Source organism: Lagenorhynchus albirostris, chromosome 3, assembly GCF_949774975.1.
Source record: "Lagenorhynchus albirostris chromosome 3, mLagAlb1.1, whole genome shotgun sequence".
Taxonomy (NCBI): domain Eukaryota; kingdom Metazoa; phylum Chordata; class Mammalia; order Artiodactyla; family Delphinidae; genus Lagenorhynchus; species Lagenorhynchus albirostris.
In genome coordinates, this window is record NC_083097.1 from 95,105,101 (window position 1) to 95,128,038 (window position 22,938).

Here is a 22,938-nt window from a genome sequence, read left to right on the forward strand (position 1 = left end):
TGAGCCATAAACAGAAATGAAGTCCTGATACATGCTACAATGTTGATGAACCTCAAAAATATTTTTCTTAGTAAAAGGAACCAGACACAAAAGGTCACATATTGTATGGTCTCATTTATATAAAATATCCAGGTTAGGCAAATCCATAGAACTAACAAGCAGGTTAGCAGTTATCAAGACCTGGGGGAAAGAAAGAATGGGGACTGACAGCTTAAAGGTTATTGGTTTCTTTCTGGGGTAGTGAAAACGTTCTGAAATTAGTGCACAGCATTGTGAATGTATTGGAAGCCACTGAATTGTATACTTTAAAAGGATTAAAATAGTAGAGACAGAGAGAATGAGAGCGAGAGAGAGAGAGAGCGAGCGAGAGAGAGAGAGAGAGAGAGAGAGAGAGAAAAGGAGGATGAAGGAGACCAACTTAGGGAATATTTCAACCCTCTAAGTTTACTGAGAAAACTCAGGCCCAGTGAGGCTGAATGGTTTGTCAGTTGATTATTGGCATAGCCAGATGAGACCCTAGTCTGACGGAATGAAGGGGGTACACTGGATTTAAAGTGTAAAAGTGAGATGACTTGAGTTTAAATTCTTAGACTGTGGGCAAGAATCTGAATCTTTCTGCAGCAAATTTCCCAGTTTGAAAATGTGGCTAGTAATACCTGCCTTCTAGGACTATTGATAGAATTAAATATCTGTGAAGTGCCTATTATCGATAGAATGACTCTCACATAGTAGGCACTTAATGTTAATTAAATTTGAATTTGCAGTGCTATAGTTCAACATTGTGTTAGGAACAGGTTATTCTGGAAAATATTTTTAGGAGTATATTATTTTGGAAGATAGTTGAGTACTGACTTGATGGCTTGTATAGTAGTTTGCCCTTATTAAAAAAATTGTTCAGTGTTACAGTATTCTCCTTTGTAACCAGGCTGTTGGAATTCAGATTGAATTTTCTGTAACCATCATTTTTAACAAATCACTGTTCCTTTTCTCTTAATTAGTAGAAATGATTCCCAAATGAATATAGAGGAAGAATACCACTTCCTTAATTACTGATATTGCATTGTAGGCTACTTGAACTCCCTGTGGGGTTTTTTTTTCACCCACAGTGACCTTTCATAGAGTATGTACTCTGAAAGAACAAGTCCACAGGGGTAGTATGGCATTGTGCCACTTATAAATGTAATTTTCTATTATCTTAAACCATCTTTGTTTTTATATCGCTATTCTTGATTATAATACTTTGTATTCATTCTTTCAGCCACAAGGCTCAAAAATCTACAAATATTGAGTCTCAAAACACTCCAGTGAGGCAGGCATATTGCAATCATCCTTTTTAGTTAAGAGAGGAGGAGGAGGATATTATTTAATTGTTAATGTATAATAATAGAAGAAATAGTCTACCAAAAATCTGTTGCTAGTTTTACGATAGTCTTGTTTTAAAATGAGAAATCAAAAGTTCTTCTGCCTCATGTAAATGATGGCTCAGATTTTCATCCTCATTTTAATTTGGGTATTTTCTCTACTTTTCAACTGATTTTTATGTATATTGACTTCTTTTGACTCCGAAGTACAAGAAAATATGAACATTGTAAGCATATACCTAAAGTAGCTTGAACGATTTAAATTTATCAAGCATTTTGCTGTAGACAGATAAGTAATTTATAGATTTATATATAAATTTATATTTAGATATAATTTATAGATTCCTTAGCTTTGACAGTGGGTATTGTGTATTCGTTTATAAGTTAAATTATAGTCACCTCCTCAGGTATTTTAGGTTGGCATGGTAATGAGTAACAATAACACTGCAGCCATATAAGTGTATTTACACTTCTCTTTGATGGTACACATGTTATCTATGAATTAAGTACTACCTAATTCTATGTATTTCAGCTGTCTGCTTCTAAAGAGTAGAGATCTTTGGAGATGAGGGGATATTATATAGGACAAGAACAAGTTTAAAAATAAAAATAAGTTAAAAAATGCAGTTTAAAATGCGGTCTAATTAATGATAATTCCTAAAAAAAGGTAAACATTTCTCATAAGGAAATTTTGTTTATTTAAGAAGTAAACCCACAAGTTGCCTTGGGTCAGTTCATATGGATTATGACCTATTTGGAGGCCGAGGGGACATCTAATTTCTTCATAATATTATATGAAATATGCAGGTGGCTGAGATACCTCGTTGTCTCTTTCCTAAGTGCTGCCACTTTGTATTTTTCTGAATTCTAGTCAGCCTAGGTGGATGGAGCTCATTAAAGCTGAGTGTCTGGATAGCTGCAGTGCACAGAAAGTAACCACTATGCCTGATACTGCCACATTTAAACAATTAAGAAGGTAATGATAATAGATAACATTTATTGACCATTTAATATATGCCAGGTATCCTACGTGCTTTTATACTTTGTCTCATCGGACCCTTGAAATTAATAAACAATAAGTCACTTTTTTTTTATTTGCCCAGAAGGACTGAAAATAATGTACAATTTAATAAAGTAACCACTGTGCTTCCACAGTGATTACTTTGCCGTCTGTCTTTAGTGAGGTCCATGGCTAGTGCCTATTCTCATAGTCTGTATGGTTTTATCTTGCTCTTAAACATTTTGTTTTGATCGTCATGAAACTCTCTGGAGGGTAGGTGATTTATTTCCATTTGCCAAGTGTGAGGAGTGAGAGAATGACCTTGATAGACGACTGCATTGAGAGTTTTCCTATTCTTTTCTGGCAGGGCTGTCTGGGTGATGAAGTACTCATAGTACTAGAGAATCAGGGAGTTTCTGGTAGTAAAATAGAGTCTGTACCGGATTTTTCTAGATGATAGCTGCTCAGCTGAAGTGCAAGTAGGTAACAGGTTAGCTGAATATTGATTGCCCTGTTCTGCCCTTGGGGCAGCCAAGCAGTGTCTGGGGGAACTGGAGGGTCCAGCCAGTCACCCAGCCTCAGACTGCCTTGTTGGTTAACCACACTGTAAAGTACAAACATGATCATTTTTTTTGTCAGCGCCAGGATGTGAGTTAGGCTTAGGAAACATGATTTCCCTCAGAAATGGGAAGAAGTAGAAATTGTAAAATATTTTATCTTTTTTTTATACCTAATTCTCTCTATCCTGTTGTTTAATTGCTGGTGGGATGTTGAATTTGGAGCTTGAAAATTGTACTTAGCAGCTTAACCATAGCCACTTGCATGAAAGTGTAAACATTTCCTGACCAGAATGTGTCTACCAGTCAATTGTATATATCGACAGAGGGCAAACTTGACCTGTTTACTTGAGGGTGCTTTTCGCTTCCAATATTCTTTTTGGGGAAGTTTGGTTTACAAATAGTTTTAGGTAATTTTTGAAACTCTGATGTAAAAATTCTATCAGATAGTTTATATTTCATTAACTTACATTAAAAAATTCTATCAGTTTATAATTCATTAACTTACATTAAGCGATTCATATTGCAAATTGGCCCAAATCTACAAAGACTGCCTTTATTAGCCCACGTAGTTTTCCCTAATCCTCATTTCTGCCAGCCTTTCCCATAAAACTTCTTATTTTTCTTTTTGCACATTAATATTAAAAAGAGTGATGTTCTCTTTTTTTTTCTTTTATATATAAGGAATCTTATGGAGAGATGGGTTTTAGGGTCTCTAATTGTCGGTGCAGAAGGTGATGATCTCATAGAGACAAGACTCTTCTTGGGAGGGAGAGGAAATGCCTTAGGAAAGTACCACATTGGATCCCATCATAGCATTTCTTATTAAGTCAATTTCAGCGGTATTATTTTTCTTCAGAAGTTTGTTAGAACAGTTTGCTGTTTCTTTAGTTGAACATTTAGATTTACAGTGCACGTATGTCTTTTAGCCCTAGAATCACCTTAGTACATGAGGCCTCAGCACACATCGACTGAGGAAACAGAAGATTCACATTTTCCGTCTCACACTCACACTGACTCCAGGAGTTACACTCGTTCAGGGAATGGTGGGCCTCATTGCTTGCATTATTTAATTAGTATTCTATCTCTGTTTGCAGAGTGTATAGTTGAAGTCCATATATATATAGTTGAATTGAGCTGAATCACAGTTAAATTCACATGAATTAAATATGTCACTTGTATTAACTGATGACTTGTTTGTGCTTTGGTCCCTCTTATGTTTTACTAATTTATGCCTTCAGAATCTTCAAGTTCTCTTGTCTTAGAATTTAAAAGTACTAGTGTGTTCATTAAGAAAGTCTCCTGCCTATTACCAATCTCTTACTGATTTACAGGATTAGAGCCTGTTAGGAGAGAAAAAAGGTTCTTAAATATAAACTCACTGGTATTCTATATTTGTCAGGGAAGTATATTCTTGTAAAAATCTTATAGGTAAACGAACATTCTGTGTGTCCTAGTGAAAAAAGGAGGGGATAAGATAGTATAGATGGTAGTTCCTAACTTTTAAATTTGACAGGGAGGAATGTGAGTATATTGACCTAGTTAATGCCAATTTGAAGAATTCTAATATGATTCCCTATTTTCCTTCAAATTGTATTGAGCCGGGTTCTGTTGGTACCAGCCATGTTATTTTAATTGGATTTAGATTCAGACATGACTGTCTCCATGGCTTCCATTCTTGTACGCCCTACTTATACTGCTTTGCACAGTAGGGGTTTGCCTTTATATTTGCAGCATTAATCACCTATTAATTTTTCATTTTAGGTCACTAAAATATATCACATACATTAGTATAAGAATTATAAAAATCAATTATCCTAATAAACTGTGGAGCAAAAAAATTGTGAACAACTGTGATTTTAATTTCTTATATTTTAAAAGGTCTGGTTGAAGATTTTTATTCATGGTTCCTTCCCCCCTCACCTCTCCCATGTTAATATTGTTGTAGAGAAGGTTTAGACTTTGTTACTAAATACACACCTTATTAAATAGGTGTGTGTCCTGGGACAAAGCATTTCTCTGGTTCCTAGTTATTTCTACCATTCAGCTAAAAAATAGCTCTGTATTACATTTGACAGATAATACAGAATAATGTAAAGGACTTTGAAGGTGGCATTGGTATGTAGTAAAAGCAACACAGGCTTTGGAAGCACACTGTTTACCTCTTGGGAAATAGCTAAAGAATCTCGAGCGGTTACTTACCTGATTGAGGCTCAAATTCTGATCTGAAAGTTTGGACAATAATAGCAACCTTCCAAGGTTTTTCTGAGAATTAAATATGGTAGGAAATGTAAAAGTGTCTATTACATACAGCACATTGGTATCTTCATTACTTAAAGAGGTCTTTCCAGTTTAGAGCAGCAAAATTGAAATGCCTAACTCTTTATAAGGCCATTATTAAGTTTTGCCAGAAGTAGAACTAGTTGTGAAAGTAGAAGGCATAAAGAAGATAATTCCTTCCTTTTTTTTTTTTTTTTTTTGTCTAATATCTTTAGGATAAATTTAGGAAGAAAATGTTTAAGGGAAGATTAGGTCTATTAAAAGACCTTACTGAATTTTGTTCTTTGATGCTAGTGACCTTCTTTTCCTAGCTGTTTGAACCAAGTGAAAAAGGTTAATAAAGCTCTACAATAAAATGATCTGATTAAAAATAAAGCTGCATACTTAATAAAAAGCCTGTCCCTTTGCTTACAACAAGTGGGAGAATATAACTTTGAATGTTTGATGAATGCAGAACGTTAACAAGAGTTATGAATATACCTGCTCAATTTTAAAATAAAAATGAAAAGTTTGAAATATACAGATCACCAGATGAGAGTATAAATTATTATTGGGAAGTTTATATAAAATAGAAATTAGAGAGATTATGGGCATCCTAATCTCACATTATTATGAAGATATGAAAAATTAAATGAAGTGTCTTCAAATTTTGTATTTTTAACCAGAGAAAAGTTATTTTCTGAGTACTTCTATTTACAAAAAACAGCCACTGACTTGGTTCTAAAAAAGTTAGATTATTTAAGTCCTGTAAGAATTTCATCTGAAATAGTTTTAGCAGCATGCAGTATCAGTAATTATACTATGAAGTCAGCATGATGTTTGGATCTTCTAAAACTGTTTTGAAATTTGCTTAGTGCAGTTTTACCCAAATTTGTTAGTGACCTTGAGAATTTTTTTTAAAACAATACCAGTTACAGTGGTGTCCTGTGAAAGAAGTTTCAGTAAACTGAAGTTAATTTAAAATTACTTATGATTGTCACTTTGTCAAGAGAAATTATTTAACATGGCATTTCCCTCAATTGATAATAACATAAACAAAGAAGTAGATTTTAAAAATATTATTGATAAGTTTACTTCCATAAAACCAGGAAAGTAAACTTAAAACATGCTGTTGTTGATATAAATAAAATATTTAAACTTAAAATGTTATGAATTTCAGTTTCTCAATAATGTTCTGGAAAAATATTAACCGTTAAAATATGCATTAAAACGTGAATGGGGGCACGCGTTTTTCCTTTAGTGTCAAGGTCCAGGCACTGATAAGAACTTTACAGTAGTATACATTCATTCCTCCCAACCCCTGGCCTTTTGCTTTTATTATCACATATTTTTCTTAAATATGTTATAAGCCTTACACTATACTGTTTTTGTTTAAATAGATAATTATCTTTTACAGATTTAATTAAAGTCCCAAGTCAGTTGGTTTAAGATACGGAGGTTTTTCTGGGTGGGCTTGGCCCAAACTGTTCACTTTAAAAGCAGAAAGTTTTCTCTGGCTGGTAGCAGAAGAGAAATCAGAAAGATACGAAGCATACAAAGGACTCTGCGTGTTGCTGGTTTGAAGATGGAGACATTGGTGAGAAAGAATGAGGGCAACCCCTAGGAGAAGAGAGTGTTTTCTGGTTGACAGCAAGGAAACAGGGATCACAGACCATTAGCTGCAAGAACTAGATTCTGCCACCAACCTGAATGAGTGTGGAAACAGATTCTTCCCCAGAGCCTCCAGATAAGAGCCCTGCCTGACATCTGATTACACCCTTGTGAGAGGCCAGCCAAGCCTGTCTGAACTGCTGACCTACAGAACTATGAACTAATAATTTGATGTTGTTTTAAGCCACTCATTTGGTGGTAATTAGTTATATAGGAATAAACATACTAATATAACTTATAAGACCTTTTGTCAATCTGAACATTTCTATGAGGCTTTGTCTTAGCTCTTTCTGAAATCTTAACACAGCATGTTACAGCCCTACTCTGGATTTGATCTTTACCTGAAAGCCATTTCATTATTTGAGAATCGTTTTGTCATCTGGAGGTCCTTGTAACTTCACACACTTTTATTTAACCCAGCAAGTCCTTGCTCTTTTGGAGCTAATAGTTCATTCTTTAGCTTATCTCTTTCCTATATGCAATGAGAAGAAACCCAGTGGCACTTTTAGTCATTGAGTTCATTAGGAACATTTCCCATTTTCAATTTTTCTGCCAACAACAGTATTTCTAAACTTCCCTCCAAAATAAAACAAGGAACCCCTTTCTTGCAGCTTCCAATCACATTTGCGTACTTTTAAACCCTTACCAACAACCTCTTCTGGTCCTTTTAGGCTTCCACTAACACTGTCCTCAGTGCCCTTTAGGCTTTAACCTGATTCCAATGCCAATGGCAGCTAAATCCAAGAGCATCCTAAGGCAGACGTGCATGACATTTTTATGACCTAGGCTCGTAAGTCACATAGCATAATTTCTGTTGTCCTCTGTTGGTTGAAGCAGTCGTAAAGGTCTGCAAGCTTCACGGGGCAGGGATATTGACCACACTTCTCTATGAGAGAAGTGTTAAGGTCATATTGAAAGAGGGGCCTGTGGGATAAAAGATATTGTGTCTATATTTGGAAAATTAAATCTACCACAGATCTCAACATTTTAGCTTGTACTTTAAAATTGCATTTTGTCTGATTTGTAATGCTCTTTCGAAATATAATGCTACCAACCCTGTAGCCCATTTCACAATTATAGATTTATGGGAAAATCTAAGGTTTTATTTATAACAGTCTTATATCCAATACTGACATCAGCCAACTGGTACATTCTTTAATTTAAAAATTAAAAATTAAATTTAATTAAAGTTATTAGCTACTGATTAAAGCTGATTTTTTTTCTTGTTTAATGAGTTTAGATTTTAAAGAGAAGTATTTTCTTAACTGAATCAATCTGTAACCCTCTTTTATACTTTGTGTTACAGATTTCAGAAATGGTGTAGCAGTAGAATATGAACTGGACAAATATAAGTTATGATGTATGATTTTTCAGCATTTTTTTTACAGTGGTGCCTTTTTCTTTAAGAGAAGGTTCTAAGTGCAGCATATTATTATTTTGTGGTATACATGTCTCTTCTCACCGAAGTCAAGCTGATCCTCAGCTGCGATACATACTGAAGCCTTGAGGGAAGGTTCTCTCATCTCTTGTGGCTTCTCGCATCTCTGCTCTTTCCCTGGCAGAAAAAGTCTAGGACTTTGCTTTCAGCTGTAATGGGGCTAGGAGGCAATTCTACTCAAACGTTTCTCATCACAGTAAAATTTCACAAGGAACTTCTGAAGAACAAGTAGATAAATGATGGAGGAATAATATTTTGTCAGGACTTTTTGAATCGCTATTGAGCACACATCTTAAAAAACTATTATTGAGGCACTTCCCTGGTGGCGCAGTGGTTAAGAATCCGCCTGCGAATGCAGGGGACATGGATTCGAGCCCTGGTCCAGAAAGATCCCACGTGCCGCGGAGCACCTAAGCCCGTGTGCCACATACTGAGTCTGTGCTCTAGAGCCCGCGAGCCACAACTACTGAGCCCACGTGCCACAACTACTGAAGCCCGCGCACCTAGAGCCCATGCTCCACAACGAGAAGCCACCGCAATGAAGAGTAGCCCCCGCTCGACGCAACTAGAGAAAGCCTGCGCAGAGCAACGAAGACCCAATGCAGCCAAAAATAAAACAAATTTTCAAAAGAAAACAAAAAAGAACTATTATTGAAAGTGAATGGTGCTCCTGATGAGAAACGGTGATAGTTCATCTCATAATATAGTACCTGCTAGATTTTACTGAATCATTAAGCAAACACAGGGAATCCTCTCTTCCCCTTTAGTCTTAAACAGGCTGACAGAATAAATCAGTGTTGCTTTGATTACATGAATTGAATAAAATCTCAGCAGAGCATATCATTTAAACAAAATAGTTCTGTCTAAAGTGCTTTTGAACCTGGACACGTTCCTAGTTCTTTGGCTGCCACAGTCCTTTGGTCTCACTGATGCACATCTTTTATACATGTTAAATTATGTATGTACAGAAAAGTACATAAAACACAAATGTACAGTTAATCACAAAGCTGACATCTGTGTAACTACTACACAGATCATGATATAAAATATTGCCAGTTTGCCAGAACTCTCCTTGGCCTCTTCTAAATAGTTTCCCCTTCTTTTCCCTCTCATGTAGTCTACCTTCTATGATAATATTTTCTTTTTGTTTTTGTATTTTTACCCCTTAATCATACATCTCTAAACACCACAGTTTAGTTTTAACTTTTATTTTTGACTTTATTTAAAAGGAATTATATTATTTTCCTGTGTTGCTTGCTTCAAAATTATGTTTTTGCTATTCATTTTTGTTGCATATAGATATAGTTTATTTTCATTGCTGTATAACATATTATTATATGAAAGAACACATTTTATTCAGTACAGTTTTTAAAAATTTATATTCATATTCATTACAATGTTGATAGGCATTTGGGTTGTTTCCAGTTTTTAGCTATTATGAGTATTACTGCTGTGCACATCCTGGTGCATGCCTCTTGTTACATATGGTCATCCATTTCTGTTGGGTATCTGCCTGGGAGTAGAATTGCTGGGTGTTATTATATGCGAAGAGTCAAACTTATAACTGTTTTTGAGACACACTTTTTCTAGACTTATTTTGGGTGTGTCAGACTTCTGTGAGACAACTCCTTTAAGTCCATAGAAGGCCTTTTATTTAGCTGAGGGGGTCTTGTAGGGGTCTTCATTATTCTTTTAGAGACGTTAATGAGGGGGTTTTACGTCTTGATTTGGTCTGCAGTCCCAGACTATACATTTGGAGAATGTTTTGCCAGCTGAGAGACTGGAGATGAGAAGCAGTTGTGTTTTCCAAACCAACAAGTCCTGGCCCTTCTTTATTCCTTCTAAATTTTGCTTGTAAACTGATCACTTGTTTCTTTAGCTCATCTCTTTTTTGCCCTGTTACCTTAGTCATGCACAGCTGGGAACAACCAGCTGCCTTAACATTTGCCTGGAAATCTCAGACAAATCTAAATGTTTATTAAGTAACTTTTTCATCTTCTGAGTACTATAGAGAACACAATTTTGCCACATATTTTGTTACTACGTGCACAAATTCCCATTTTTTCAGCATGCGGTGAAAATTTTCTTACCCTTTTCCAGCTTTTGCTAAGAGTTTGCTCACCATTTTTCAAGCCTTAGGCCACTGTTTGGTTCTAAAACCAATATTACATATTTAATTTTAAAATTGTGGCAGTACCTCACTTCTGATACCATCAGTTAGCTATTGCTGTAGAACGAACCCCTCCAAAACTCAATGGCTTAAAACAGTAACCATTTATTGTTGATCATGGGTCTGTGTGTGGGCAAGGTAGTTCGCTGGCTGGGCTCGGCTGGTCTCAGCTGGGCTTGCTCATGTGTCAGCAGTTTGCTGGGGCCACACTAGCTTAGGATGGCTTTAGTCACTGTGGCAACTCAGGTAGCTGGGCTTCACGTCTTCCATCATTTGGCAAGTTAACCTGGGCTTGTTCGTTTGGTTCAGAGGGAGCGTGAAATGCAAGACGCAAGGCTTCTTGAGGCCTGTAGGTGCGAACTGGCACACGGTTGTTTTCAACACATTCTGTTGGCCAGCGTAAGTCACACGCACAGGCCAAATCCAAGGAGTAGGGAAATAGATTCTAATTATGGATGAGAGACGCTACAGAGTCACATTTCAGAGGTAATGTCTATAGCAAAGGGTGGAGAATTGAAGTTATTTTTACAGTCTTCTAAAGTATATATATGTTTGATTTTGAAGTAGTTGTACAGTTTACACTCACACCAACAGTGTATAAAGGTTGTATTTGTTCCGCATTGTTATCAGAACTTAGTAATGGATCTTTTTAGTTTTAGCTATTTTGCTGAGTGTCCAGTGGTATTTTATTGTGGTTTCAATATTTATTTTTTTTAATTTCTAATAAGATGGCTTTCCTTTTTTCCCCTTTTACTGGCTGTCTGAATATCTGCTTTTGTGAGGGAGGAGGGGAGAAGTACCTCCAGAAGAGAGTTTACTTCTGAGCTGCTTCTGACCCTCAGCTGTAAATCATTACTTTGTTGTTAGCTATCCGGTGCCTTCAAGCAAATGTTTTTAAGTTTTTGCTTTTAATTATTTCTTGGTAAGTTTTTCTAGTTAATCCTTAGTGGGAGAGTTGGTCTTAGGCTCCCATTCCTGGAAGTAGAATAATTCATTGCTATTTCTTTGTAGTTTTGACTTTCATGAATCTGAGAGATTTGGGGATGCCCATCTAAAGATTTAAGGGTTAATGTACATTATGGAAAGACCTTTGTAAATGAAATATCATCTGCCTTGCAAACGATGATTTTTTTTTTTCCTGAGGCCTGAATAATCTGTTAGCAAACAATTCTGTTGTGTTTGACATGTAACAGGTGCTAACATCTTTTACAGTCTTGTCACAGGGAATAGAGGGTCTAGGTCATCATGTTCATTAATTAAGTCCAGGAAATTTTATTTCTCCTGTGGCTAATCACTTATGTTTGACATGAATCTGTCATTTGTGCCTCTAGTTTCCCTGCTTCTGCCTTTGTTCTGTGTAGCTTGTTTTTCACATGGCAGTCATAATTTTTAGACATAATTCAGATTATGTTATTTCTCTGCTCAGTATATACTCTAAGGGCTTCCCTTTTTTATTTATTTATTTATTTATTGGCTGTGTTGGGTCTTTGTTGCTGCGCGTGGGCTTTCTCTAGTTGCAGCGAGCAGGGGCTGCTCTTCATTGCGGTGCGTGGGCTTCTCATTGTGGTGGCTTCTGTTGTTGCGGAGCACAGGCTCTAGGCGCGCAGGCTTCAGTAGTTGTGGCACGCGGGCTCTGTAGTTGTGGTTCACAGGCTCTAGAGCGTAGGCTCAGTAGTTGCGGCACATGGGCTTCGTTGCTCCGTGACCTGTGGGATCTTCCCGGACCAGGACTCGAACCCATGTCCCCTGCGTTGGCAGGCGGATTCTTAACCACTGTGCCACCGGGGAAGCCCTAAGGGCTTCCCTTATAACTAAAAGTAAGACTCAAAGGCCTTAGCATAGCATGTAAGATCCTACTGGATATAACCCCATGCTGCCTGTTTAATTAACTTTATCTGATACCTTTTCCCCTCTGTTCCCTCTGCCCTATCCATAGAAGTTGCCTTGTTTTTCCTGGAACACTTCACGGCCTTTGCAGTTTCTATTTCCTCTTCTAGAATGCTTTTTCCCTTGATAGCCACATAGCTTGGTATTTCCCCTCTGTTAGTTTTCTGTTCAGATATCTTTTCAGAGAGAAGCCCTCCCTGAACACCTTACAAATAATTGTAGCATCTCTCCTGTCACTCTTTATCCCTCTTAACTTACTTTGTTTTTCTTCATATAACTGTCATCTCCTAACATATTATTTATTAATATGTTTATTTACAGTTCCCCTGTCCTAGAAAGTAAACTCCATGAGTGCAGAAGCATGCCTAAAACAGTGCCTGGCACACGGTAGACCTTCAATTATTATATTTTTAATGAATGAATATGTGGCTACTGCAGTATTTTTATTTCACACTGTTTTAAATTGTTTTAAACTGTTTTAAATTGATGAGACTGTTTTAAATTGATGAGCTAAATAACTAAGTTGAACAGCAGTAAAACATAGAAACTTATACCAGCAGATAGGACTGAGACCTTTGTTGACATAGGAGAAGAGCAGCTTTGAGCCCTGAGCACATCTGGCCATGGTGATAATGTTAAAGATCTTTCTTCAGGCAGTGGCAGTGTTGACAGGGCATTGTCCTTCTGATTTTATAAACCAATAAACCCCAAATTAGGAATAGATTATAGAGGGAAAATATTTTTTCTGCATCTTGAATCTTTACAAGGATTTAAAAACAATATAATTATTTTAATTAAGCATTTATTGCTTAAGACAGCTTGTTGTATAAATAAATATTTAATAAAATATGTCTAATGGGAAATAGAAAATTCAAATTTGGCATTTTAACAAATCCATCATTTTAACTGTTAGTAAATGGATTTGGGAATGGACTCATATAAAAGGTTTAATAAATTTAATATTTAGTGATTTCAACTGTGATTTCAAAGACATTGGGGGATAGTTTTCTAACTGTGTGCCTATACCTTACTTCCTTTGTCCTTGCACCAACAGCAAATCTCAGAATGAGGTGTGGGATATAAGTTATATTTTTATCAGTTACACAGGTATTTTTTGTGTTCTTTGTTAGACACATCTCTTTGAGTATCACTGGTTTAAAGTAAGACTGTAATCATTGCTGGGTTAGGGACAAATCTCTATCACAGGGACAACAGCTGCATATTTACTGAATGTTTAGTATGTGCCATTGCTTAAAATATATTATCTAATTTGCTCTTCACAGTAACTCTATGAAATAGATGCCATTTATTATCTCCATTCTATAAAGAAGAAACTGAACAAGATCATATAGCTAGTAAGTAACTGAGCTAAGATTTAAGCACAGGTCTGTCTGACTATAATAAAGCATTCAGTGAATAACTCTCCTGATTGAGAGACGGAATGATTTCAGCACTTGATTTTCTATTTAAAATGGAAAAAAAAAGTCAGAAATGAGGATATGACGTGGAAAATATATTGATGCTAAGCAACTATTTATATCAATTTCACTTGTTGAAGAAAATCAAGAATCAAATTTTGCATTAGAATAATAAAACTTGAAGATTCTGATCAAATTATAGTCCTTATATTTTGGGCAAATACAATTGTATATTTCTGATAACAAAATGTGTACTCTTTTTTTACTGAAGTATAATTGATTTAGAGAATTATTTTAGTTTCAGGTGTTCAGCATAGTGATTCAGTATTTTTGCAGATTATACTCCATTACAGGTTATTATAAGATACTGGTTATAATTCCCTGTGCTATACAGTATATCCTTGTTGCTTATCTATTATATATATTGCAGTTTGTATCAGTTAACCCCAAACCCCTAATTCGTCCCTCCCTACTCCCCTCTCCCATTTGGAAACCACAAGTTTGTTTTCAGTGTCTGTGAGTCTGTTTCTGTTTTGCATATACATTCATCTGTATTATTTTTAGATTCCAAATATAAGTGATTCATACAGTATTTATTTTTCTCTGTCTGACTTATTTCACTGAGCATAATATTCTGTAGGTCTCTCCAGGTTTCTGCAAATGGCAGTATTTCATTCTTTTTTATGGCTGAGTAATATTCCTAAAATGTGTATTCTTAATAAAGTATAAACATTATTCGAAACCTATTATGTCCCAAGCTCTGTGATAGGTGCTGAGTGGATAAAAATGGTTATTAAGCTTCCTCTTCTGGACAGACTCACAATGATATGATAGATAAAGACTTGGAAACAATGCAGTTAATTGGGAAATATGTTAAACACCTAAAATGGTGCCAGACATACTAGAAGCTTATAAATAGTGATGAATTATGGACGTTTATTCACAGTACAGTGTGAATATACAATGTATGGTATTGATTTTATGTAGACTCATAGGAAAGTGTCCACAGGGATAGTCTGAGTAAAGGGAAGAGTATACACAATGACTAAATTCAGTAAGATTAAAACCTAAATATATTGCCCACGCCCACAAAGATACTTCATTTACCTCCCTTGTAGCTTTAAAAAAAAAAAAAAACAGAAGGTGTTTCATTTACTGTATGAGTAGATTGTTCCAATAATATTGTATTATGACAGGGAGTCATTGACAAAATCAGGAATATTTATTTTTATTTTTTATTTTTTTATCTTTGAGCAATGTAGATACATAACCTAACTGTACCATATAAAGTACAGTAGATCAATCAGGATACTATTTAATCCTTAAAAGAGAGGATTGCCAAATATGTTGGCCTAACAGAGTTATTTCATAAAACTTTGAACTCTATTGCCAAGTGATCATTTAGAAGCTTCAGGCGTCTAGTGAGTATGCTCCATTCTTAAGACTTTTAGGACAATTCAGAATGGAATAGTGATGGAGCAGGGACCTAATGTTATGCCTGATACATTAGATGCTCATAAATGGTAATGAGTTTTAGAGGTCAGTTCCAAGTGCCATTGGACAACGCATAGCGAGTTGTTTTCTGTCTGTCTGCTTCCCATCCTAGACTCTTGAACCCATCCTCTGCCTAGTAAGTAGATGAAATTAGAAATAGAGATATGGAAGAGACTACAGTAGTTAGGTTATATGTGTCTCAGAATTGTTATGACTTTTCCTGTTGGTCACTGTTGGAAGACAAACTATGAATTTTTTAAAATGTAGATTTATTACGAAATTTTAGCTCAAATTCACACTTACTAATGTTTTACACTTTTTCTGGCATTGAGCTAATAAAGTCATTGTAATTGACTCTAAGACAGTAACTTAGGATCCTAATATCAGATCCTGCATCAGAAACATGAGAAAGACAAGGTCCTTGCTCTTTTTAATTAAGTGTGATAGATAAGGCTGGAAAGACAGGAAAGTAACTGAAGACAAATGAGTCTCTTAGGTGTGAGGTAATAGATCTGTATTCTTTAACCACTCTTTTGATTGCATCGATGCAGATTTTGTTTGAAGGAAAAGCCTAAAGAAGGACTGCTATCTGTGAAAATACATAATAATACTGGAATTGTTGATCTGTTGATACCAGAAGCTTCCTTAACTTATATTTAAGCTTCTGAAGTTGTCTTTGTCCTCAGAGCCTCAGCATATATATAAAACTTTGAGAAAGCCCATGGCTTTCTTTAGTCAAGGAGATATACATTCTTTTCACCTTTGTACTAAAATTAGTAGGAGTAAATAGAGTGTTTTAGGTTCTGTATTCTACTTCTCTCTATGGGAAACAGCGTGCTTCAGTGCATTTGTTCTCATTTGCCGCTTGGAGGACCTGTTCTGTGATGAAAATGTCTGTCTTTTCTTTGATATTGAGATTGTCTTTCTTTTGATATTGTCTTTCCTTTCTTTTTTTTTAATGTTAATATCCTTTTGTTTTATAAAATAATGCTGATGGTAGATAGTAGGGCTTAAAAAATATATAATTTCATAGAAAGTAAAATGTTGCCAGCCACATGAAGACCACCAGTTGTTCTGGTTTGTAAAATCTAAAAGTCTGGAAAGTACTGACTTAATGGAAAGATCATAGGCTTTGGATTCAGCAAACCTGGTTTAAATTTTTTCTCTGCTATCGTTATCTTCTTTATCTCTAAAATGGGATGCGAATACTTACCTCTTAGCGTTGTTGTGAGGATTCACTGAGATAATGTTAAGTGTAAATGTAGTGCCATGAGTATAATAGGGGCTGAATGAATTTAGTTCCTTCTCTTCTTTCTTAGTGGTTGGGGATAGAGGGAATCTCAGGTAAAGTTACCATTTAAATTGAATATAAATCCAAGAGGAAGAGATGAAGAAAGGAAAGAGCCTTGGCAATCCACCGTTTGATGAGCCTCTTAGTAAAGGGATATGACATAGTGCCTTGTACATATTTGGAATTTAATAAATATGTATTGATTTTAAATTATTTGAAAATGTTGGATAAGGGAGTTAATAAAATATTTGAGTCATAAAACAAAGAAAAATAAATCAAATTTAGAGAAAAATTGAAAGATTAAAAATTTTATTGTTGTAGTAAAGTGAATCAGGCAATGAACAAAATACTGTGGTGAAGAATCCACCATTTTTACATTACACATTTTAATAAAGTGTTAAAAGTATTAAAAAATTTTCCAATCTCGTTATACTTATAACAATAATTTATAATAATTCAAAAATGTGTTCTTTTTTGTTTTAAAGTATTTTCACACATTGTGACTTCGATGTTTCTACATATGTACTATGCATATTAATATTTTATTAAGTTTAATAGATGAGAGAAAACTGAAGGTAAGATGGTTAAGTGACTAGCATAGTTAGTCATGGTTAGTAAGTGATAATCAGACCAGATCTTAAGATAGCTAGTATAATTGTCTTTTATTTTTGTTGCTATTACTATGACAAAGACAACTTTATGAGGACCCAGTGATTTTAAGTATTTTATTTTCCCTTTTGCCTTCTATGAAACTTTTTTTTTTTTTTTTTTTTTTGGTGGTACGCGGGCCTCTCACTGTTGTGGCCTCTCACTGTTGTGGCCTCTCCTGTTGAGGAGCACAGGCTCCGGACGCGCAGGCTCAGCGGCCATGGCTCATGGGCCCAGTCGCTCCACGGCATGTGGGATCCTCCCGGACCAGGGCACGAACCCTTGTCCCCTGCATCGGCAGGCGGACTCTCAACGGCTGCGCCACCAGGGAAGCCCTATGAAACATTTTAATCCTTATTCTTATACATTCAGAATTTAATAAAAAGGAGGATGATTTCCCCAGGGTCACATTAATGACCTTATAACTCTGAAGCAGAATATATTCACTGAACTCCCTTGCTTTTGCTGAATTACAGTGACAACAGTTGATGCCATGGCAGTTGGATAAAATCAGCCAAAGAAAATATTTCTTGGTGTAGATACTTGGAATAGATGATCTAGATACCTTTTTCACGTTTATGAGCAACTATATTTTTGGGTTTAAATATTTAGAAAACCTTTTGAAATTGCTTTAAACACCTGGAGATTTCTGTGTAAAATAATTTACCTGGGCCAAACATATGCAAACCAGCTGTCATTTAGTGACATACACACACACACACACACACACACACACACACACACACACACATATATGGTGTCAACTGTGTCATATACAAGATATATGTATCTTACATACATATAGTGTATATATGTTTAACATTTTAATTGAGCATGCACTGTAACCTTTGGTAGTTGTTGTCTCTATAATTAGATACCCATATAGGCTGTGATCTAACCCAGTAGCTTTTGATAAATTTCTTTGCTATAAGAAAGAATATATTGGTTGGAGGTAGAGGGTAACCATGCCCCAGCCCAGCTGGATGGATTATGTATATTCCTTATTCTCGATAATTGAACTTGGTTAATTTAGAACTAATTTTGGTTAAAGACTTTAAAGTATGGATAACACAGCAGTTTAATGAGCAGCAAAAATGTGCACCTTGATGTCTGAAAGTACAGTTGGTAATATCTCTTGTCAAATCTGTGAGACTAAGTTAAGAAGCATAAGTCTTTTGGAAGAGTTACTGGTACATGTCCCAATCAGTGTTTAATTATCACAGAGAGGACACCGTATAGGATCTAATTTGGAGCAGTAATTTTGGAACTATTTTAGATGCAGCACCTTTTATCCCGGTAGTCATTCAGCTTCCCCCCACCCCTTCCTCCCTCGCTCTCTCTGTGTCTTTCTCTTTCTCTCTCTCTCTCTCTCTCTCTCTCTCTCTGTGTGTGTGTGTGTGTGTGTGTGTGTGTGTGTGTGTGTGTAAATATTTGACAAAAATGGAGCAACTCTTGTTGGAGTGAGGTAGCCAGGCATAGTTAGTTTATTTGGCCTGCTCGTACTCCCCCCCTTAATTCCTAGAAATCTCTCTACCACCCTTAGGGCTCCTTACCACTTCTTTAGAGGTTCAAACAAGAAAAGAGGAGTCTTTTGACTTAAAGAGTAAGCTGTAGGGAAATAATAATTTACCTTAGTGAGAAATTTTTAAATAATACAGCAGTTAACTAGATATATACAGATGCTTTTAATGTCAAAAAATAAAACATATCTGTTAGTACCTCTTATCTAGATCTGCTTAAATCTTTTAAAAGTATCTTCCTAAGCAGCCTCATAGCACAGGGAGATCAGTTTGGTGCTTTGTGACCACCTAGAGGGGTGGGATAGGGAGGGTGGGAGGGAGGGAGACGCAAGAGGGAAGAGACATGGGGATATATGTATAACTGATTCACTTTGTTATAAAACAGAAACTAACACACCATTGTAAAGAAGTTATACTCCAATAAAGATGTTAAAAAAAAAAGTATCTTCCTAAAGTTTATCTTTTAAATGTTGACTTTTTCTTCTTGAAAGCATCTTGTAATTTAAAAACAAAAAAATCCTCAAATCAGTGTGAGAAGTTCTTGATTATTTTGTGAATAATTTATAGTTTATGGTTGGATTTATTTTGTGGCACTACATTCTTGAATTAGTCAGATTACTTTCACCAAATAGTGCTATTTTACTTTTTAAAACCATTTTTTTGGTATAGAACACTTCTTATGTTTTCTGAAATACATTAAATGATATATTTATGTTAATTTAAAAACTAAATGATGTGCAAAAATACCCCACCCAATTTCCATTTGAATGAAATTTCTGTGTAAGTTTCTGGTTATGTCTTGTATGTGAGTAAATAAGCCTGGTCTCTTCCCCTTGCCCCACTGAAGTTATGGGTTTATAGCCATGTGGGGTGATTGAGATTACTTTGTGTAACTATTCTCCCTCACCAGTAGAAACAAACTCTGGATTAGTCTGTATTTCAAATTACTGGTTAACTTGTGCTCTACTTCCAAGTAAGTGTGGGTAGTAGATAATTGTTTGTTCAAAGCTTTGGATAGATCTATGATGAAATTTCATCAATTTAGAGTAAATCCTAGTGAGCAAGCCCATGTTGTCAAATCTTCATGCCATAACTGCTAATTAAATAAAAATGTTAAGCTAAAATAGTACCCATCTAGCTTTTTAAACTTTAATTATAAAAGCTAACTGTCATGGTTTACAAATGACCACAGATATCTTTATTTCAAGGAAATTTTGGGATACTTCATTTATTTACACATAGTATATGAAGTAAAAAAAGAGTGTGGTTCTGAGCTTTACCACTTACTAAGACTCAGTTTTATAATTTTGGGGAGAGGGAAGTGTATATATTTCTTAGAAGGGGTTGTGTTGTACAGATCAAATACAATATTTGACATACAGCTGCTTAATAAGCTATAATGTGCTCTTGGTAAAATAGAGTGAACAGGAGTTATAGTCTGAACCCTGGAATCTATTTCAAGTCCTTGGAGGCTAGAGTAAAGCACCCCCTAAAGACTTGGAAATGAAGAAAATGCTTCATACAAGATAAGTCCCTCTGAGACTTATCTTGTATGTACACAAAATGATCATGGCTAACATATGAAAAGTCACTGATAAAGTCAATATTTATCTTAGTCTGTAGTTATAGCTTTTTCAGTTTATCAACATATCTAAAGAAGTATGTGCTTCTCTGAAGCTGCTCAAATGGCCTTGTGCTGTTGAAGCCCAAAGAGATCTCTGAGACAAGGACCAGAATTGGCAGTGCATGAAAAAAGGACATTTAACTCAGAAAAGTTTGAATAATCTGGTTCCATTGTTGAGGGAGTGCCTGTGGTGAGAAGGATATTTCAGGCCATTAAAATATCCTGTTCATCAAACTCCCCTGGTTTTGTTTCTTGGCTCCAAGCACAGTTCTAACAAGGAATACAGTTGACCATATCATATTTTTGGTAAGTGTACTTATTGTAAATTAATAATTAGCTATTCTTATAGGTCTTATGTACATAGTGTATTAGTTTGCTAGGGCTACCATAACAAAATACCCCAGACTGGGTGGCTTAAACAACGGACATTTATCTCTAGCAGTTCTGGAGGCTGGGAAGTTCAACATCAAGGTGCCAGTAAATTTAGTTTCTGGTAAGGGCGCTCTTCCTGGCTTGTAGACGTCTACTTTCTCACTAGGTCCTTAGATGGGCTTTTCTCAGTGTGTATGCTCAGAGAGAGCAGGTTAGCTCTCTGGTGTCTCTTCTTATAAGGACACTAATTCTTTCAGATTAGGGCCCCACTTAACCTTAATTACTTCTGTAGGGGCCCCATCCAAATACAGCCACACTGGGGTTGGGCTTCAGTATGTGAATTTTGGGGGGCATAAACATTTAGTCCATAACACTTGCTTACCATGTATCCATGGAGGTGACCCCCCCTTGTACCTTTTTTTTAATCAATAGTAGATTTTTTTAAATCAATAGTAGATTAACTTTTTTTTAATACTTGTATTTTATGGCAGATAAGATAAAATACAGCCTGCCGATGCAGATATGGAGGACTAGTTTGCTGGGGAGCAAGTCTGTTTTGCTCTTTTCAGTCTCTCATAGCTAATTCCTTCACTTCCCTCAGTCCTCTTCTTAAATGTCATCATTCAAAGAGGAATCTCTTACCACCCCATATAAAACACCTGCTCATTACTTTCTCCTTAACTTGTTTATTTGTCTTCCTTGAATTTATCATTATCTGATATATACTTGTTTCTTATTTTTGTGTCTATCAGCCCACTGAAATATAAACTCCATTAAGGCAGTGGCTTTTTTTTCACTGCAGTAGTCACAGGGGCTAGAACAGTACTCAGCATGTAGTAGTTACTCAGTAAATAACTACACATGAATTGAATGTATGAATGGTTTTAAGTAGATGTCCTTATGTGAAAACATAGCACAGTACATGGCACAGAATTAGGGGTTTATTAAATGGCAGCACGAAAAGAAAAACGAACATCCTTGTGGATTGCGTGTGGGAATGTAAAACAGTGCAGCCAGTGTGGAAAACCGCATTGTGAGTCCTCAAAAAATCAAACATATTACCTTATGATCCAGCAGTTACACTTCTATGTATGTGCCCAGAAGAAGTGAAAGCAGGGACTCAGGTATCTGTACACCCATGTTCACAGTGCCATTATTCACAATAGCCAAAAGGTGGAGGCTACCCAAGTGTTTGTCAACAGATGAATGGGTAAAAATATAGTATATACATACCATGGGATATTATTCAGTGTTAAAAAGAAATGAAATTCTGACACGTGCTACAACGTGGATGAACCTCGAAGACATTGTCCTAGTAAGTAAAATAAGCCAGTTACAAAAGGACAAATAATGTATGATTCCACTTATATGAGGTACCTAGAGTAGTCAAATTCAGAGAGACAGAAAGTAGATAGAATGGTGGTTGCCAGGGGTAGGGGAGGAGGGAAATGAGGAGTTAGTGTTTAACGGGTACAGAGTTTCAGTTAGGGAAGATGAAAAAGTTCTGGAGACGGATGGTGGTGATGATTGCACAATTATGTGCGTGTATTTAATGCCACAGAGCTGTACACCTAAAAATGGTTAGAATGGTAAATTTTTTTTTTTTTTTTTTTTTGCGGTACGCGGGCCTCTCACTGTTGTGGCCTCTCCCGTTGCGGAGCACAGGCTCCGGACGCGCAGGCTCAGCGGCCATGGCTCACGGGCCTAGCCGCTCCGCGGCATGTGGGATCTTCCCGGACCAAGGCACGAACCCGTGTCCCCTGCATTGGCAGGCGGACTCTCAACCACTGCGCCACCAGGGAAGCCCTAAACTGTTTTTTTAAATTAATTAATTAATTAATTTATATTTGGCTGCGTTTCTGTGCTAGGGCTTTCTCCAGTTGCGGCAAGTGGGGGCGACTCTTCATCGAGGTGCGCGGGCCTCTCACTATTGCAGCCTGTCTTGTTGCGGAGCACAGGCTCCAGACGCGCAGGCTCAGTAGTTGTGGCTCACGGGCCTAGTTGCTCCAAGGCATGTGGGATCTTCCCAGACCGGGTCACGAACCCATGTCCCCTGCATTGGCAGGCGGACTCTCAACCACTGCGCCACCAGGGAAGCCCTATCATATGGTTTTTATCTTTCAGTTTTGTTAATATGGTGTATCATATTGATTGATTTGCATATATTGAAGAATCCATGCATTCCTGGGATAAATCCCACTTGATCATGATGTATGATCCTTTTAATC

The 22,938-nt window shown here is 36.3% G+C and overlaps 1 protein-coding gene across 9 annotated transcripts in view; it reads left to right on the top strand.

Annotated features, from left to right (window-relative positions):
* Positions 1 to 22,938, top strand: part of COMMD10 (COMM domain containing 10) — a 162,061-nt gene that overhangs the window by 40,512 nt on the left and 98,611 nt on the right. Inside the window, exon 6 of one of the 9 annotated variants that reach the window (XM_060143454.1) lies at positions 8,155 to 8,887. The exons of the other annotated variants lie outside the window; for them this stretch is intronic. Within the exon in view, the coding sequence (XP_059999437.1) occupies positions 8,155 to 8,172 (18 nt within the window). The 3' untranslated portion in view covers positions 8,173 to 8,887. Of the gene's footprint in view, positions 1 to 8,154; positions 8,888 to 22,938 lie in introns of those variants that run through there. 9 annotated transcript variants of the gene reach the window in all.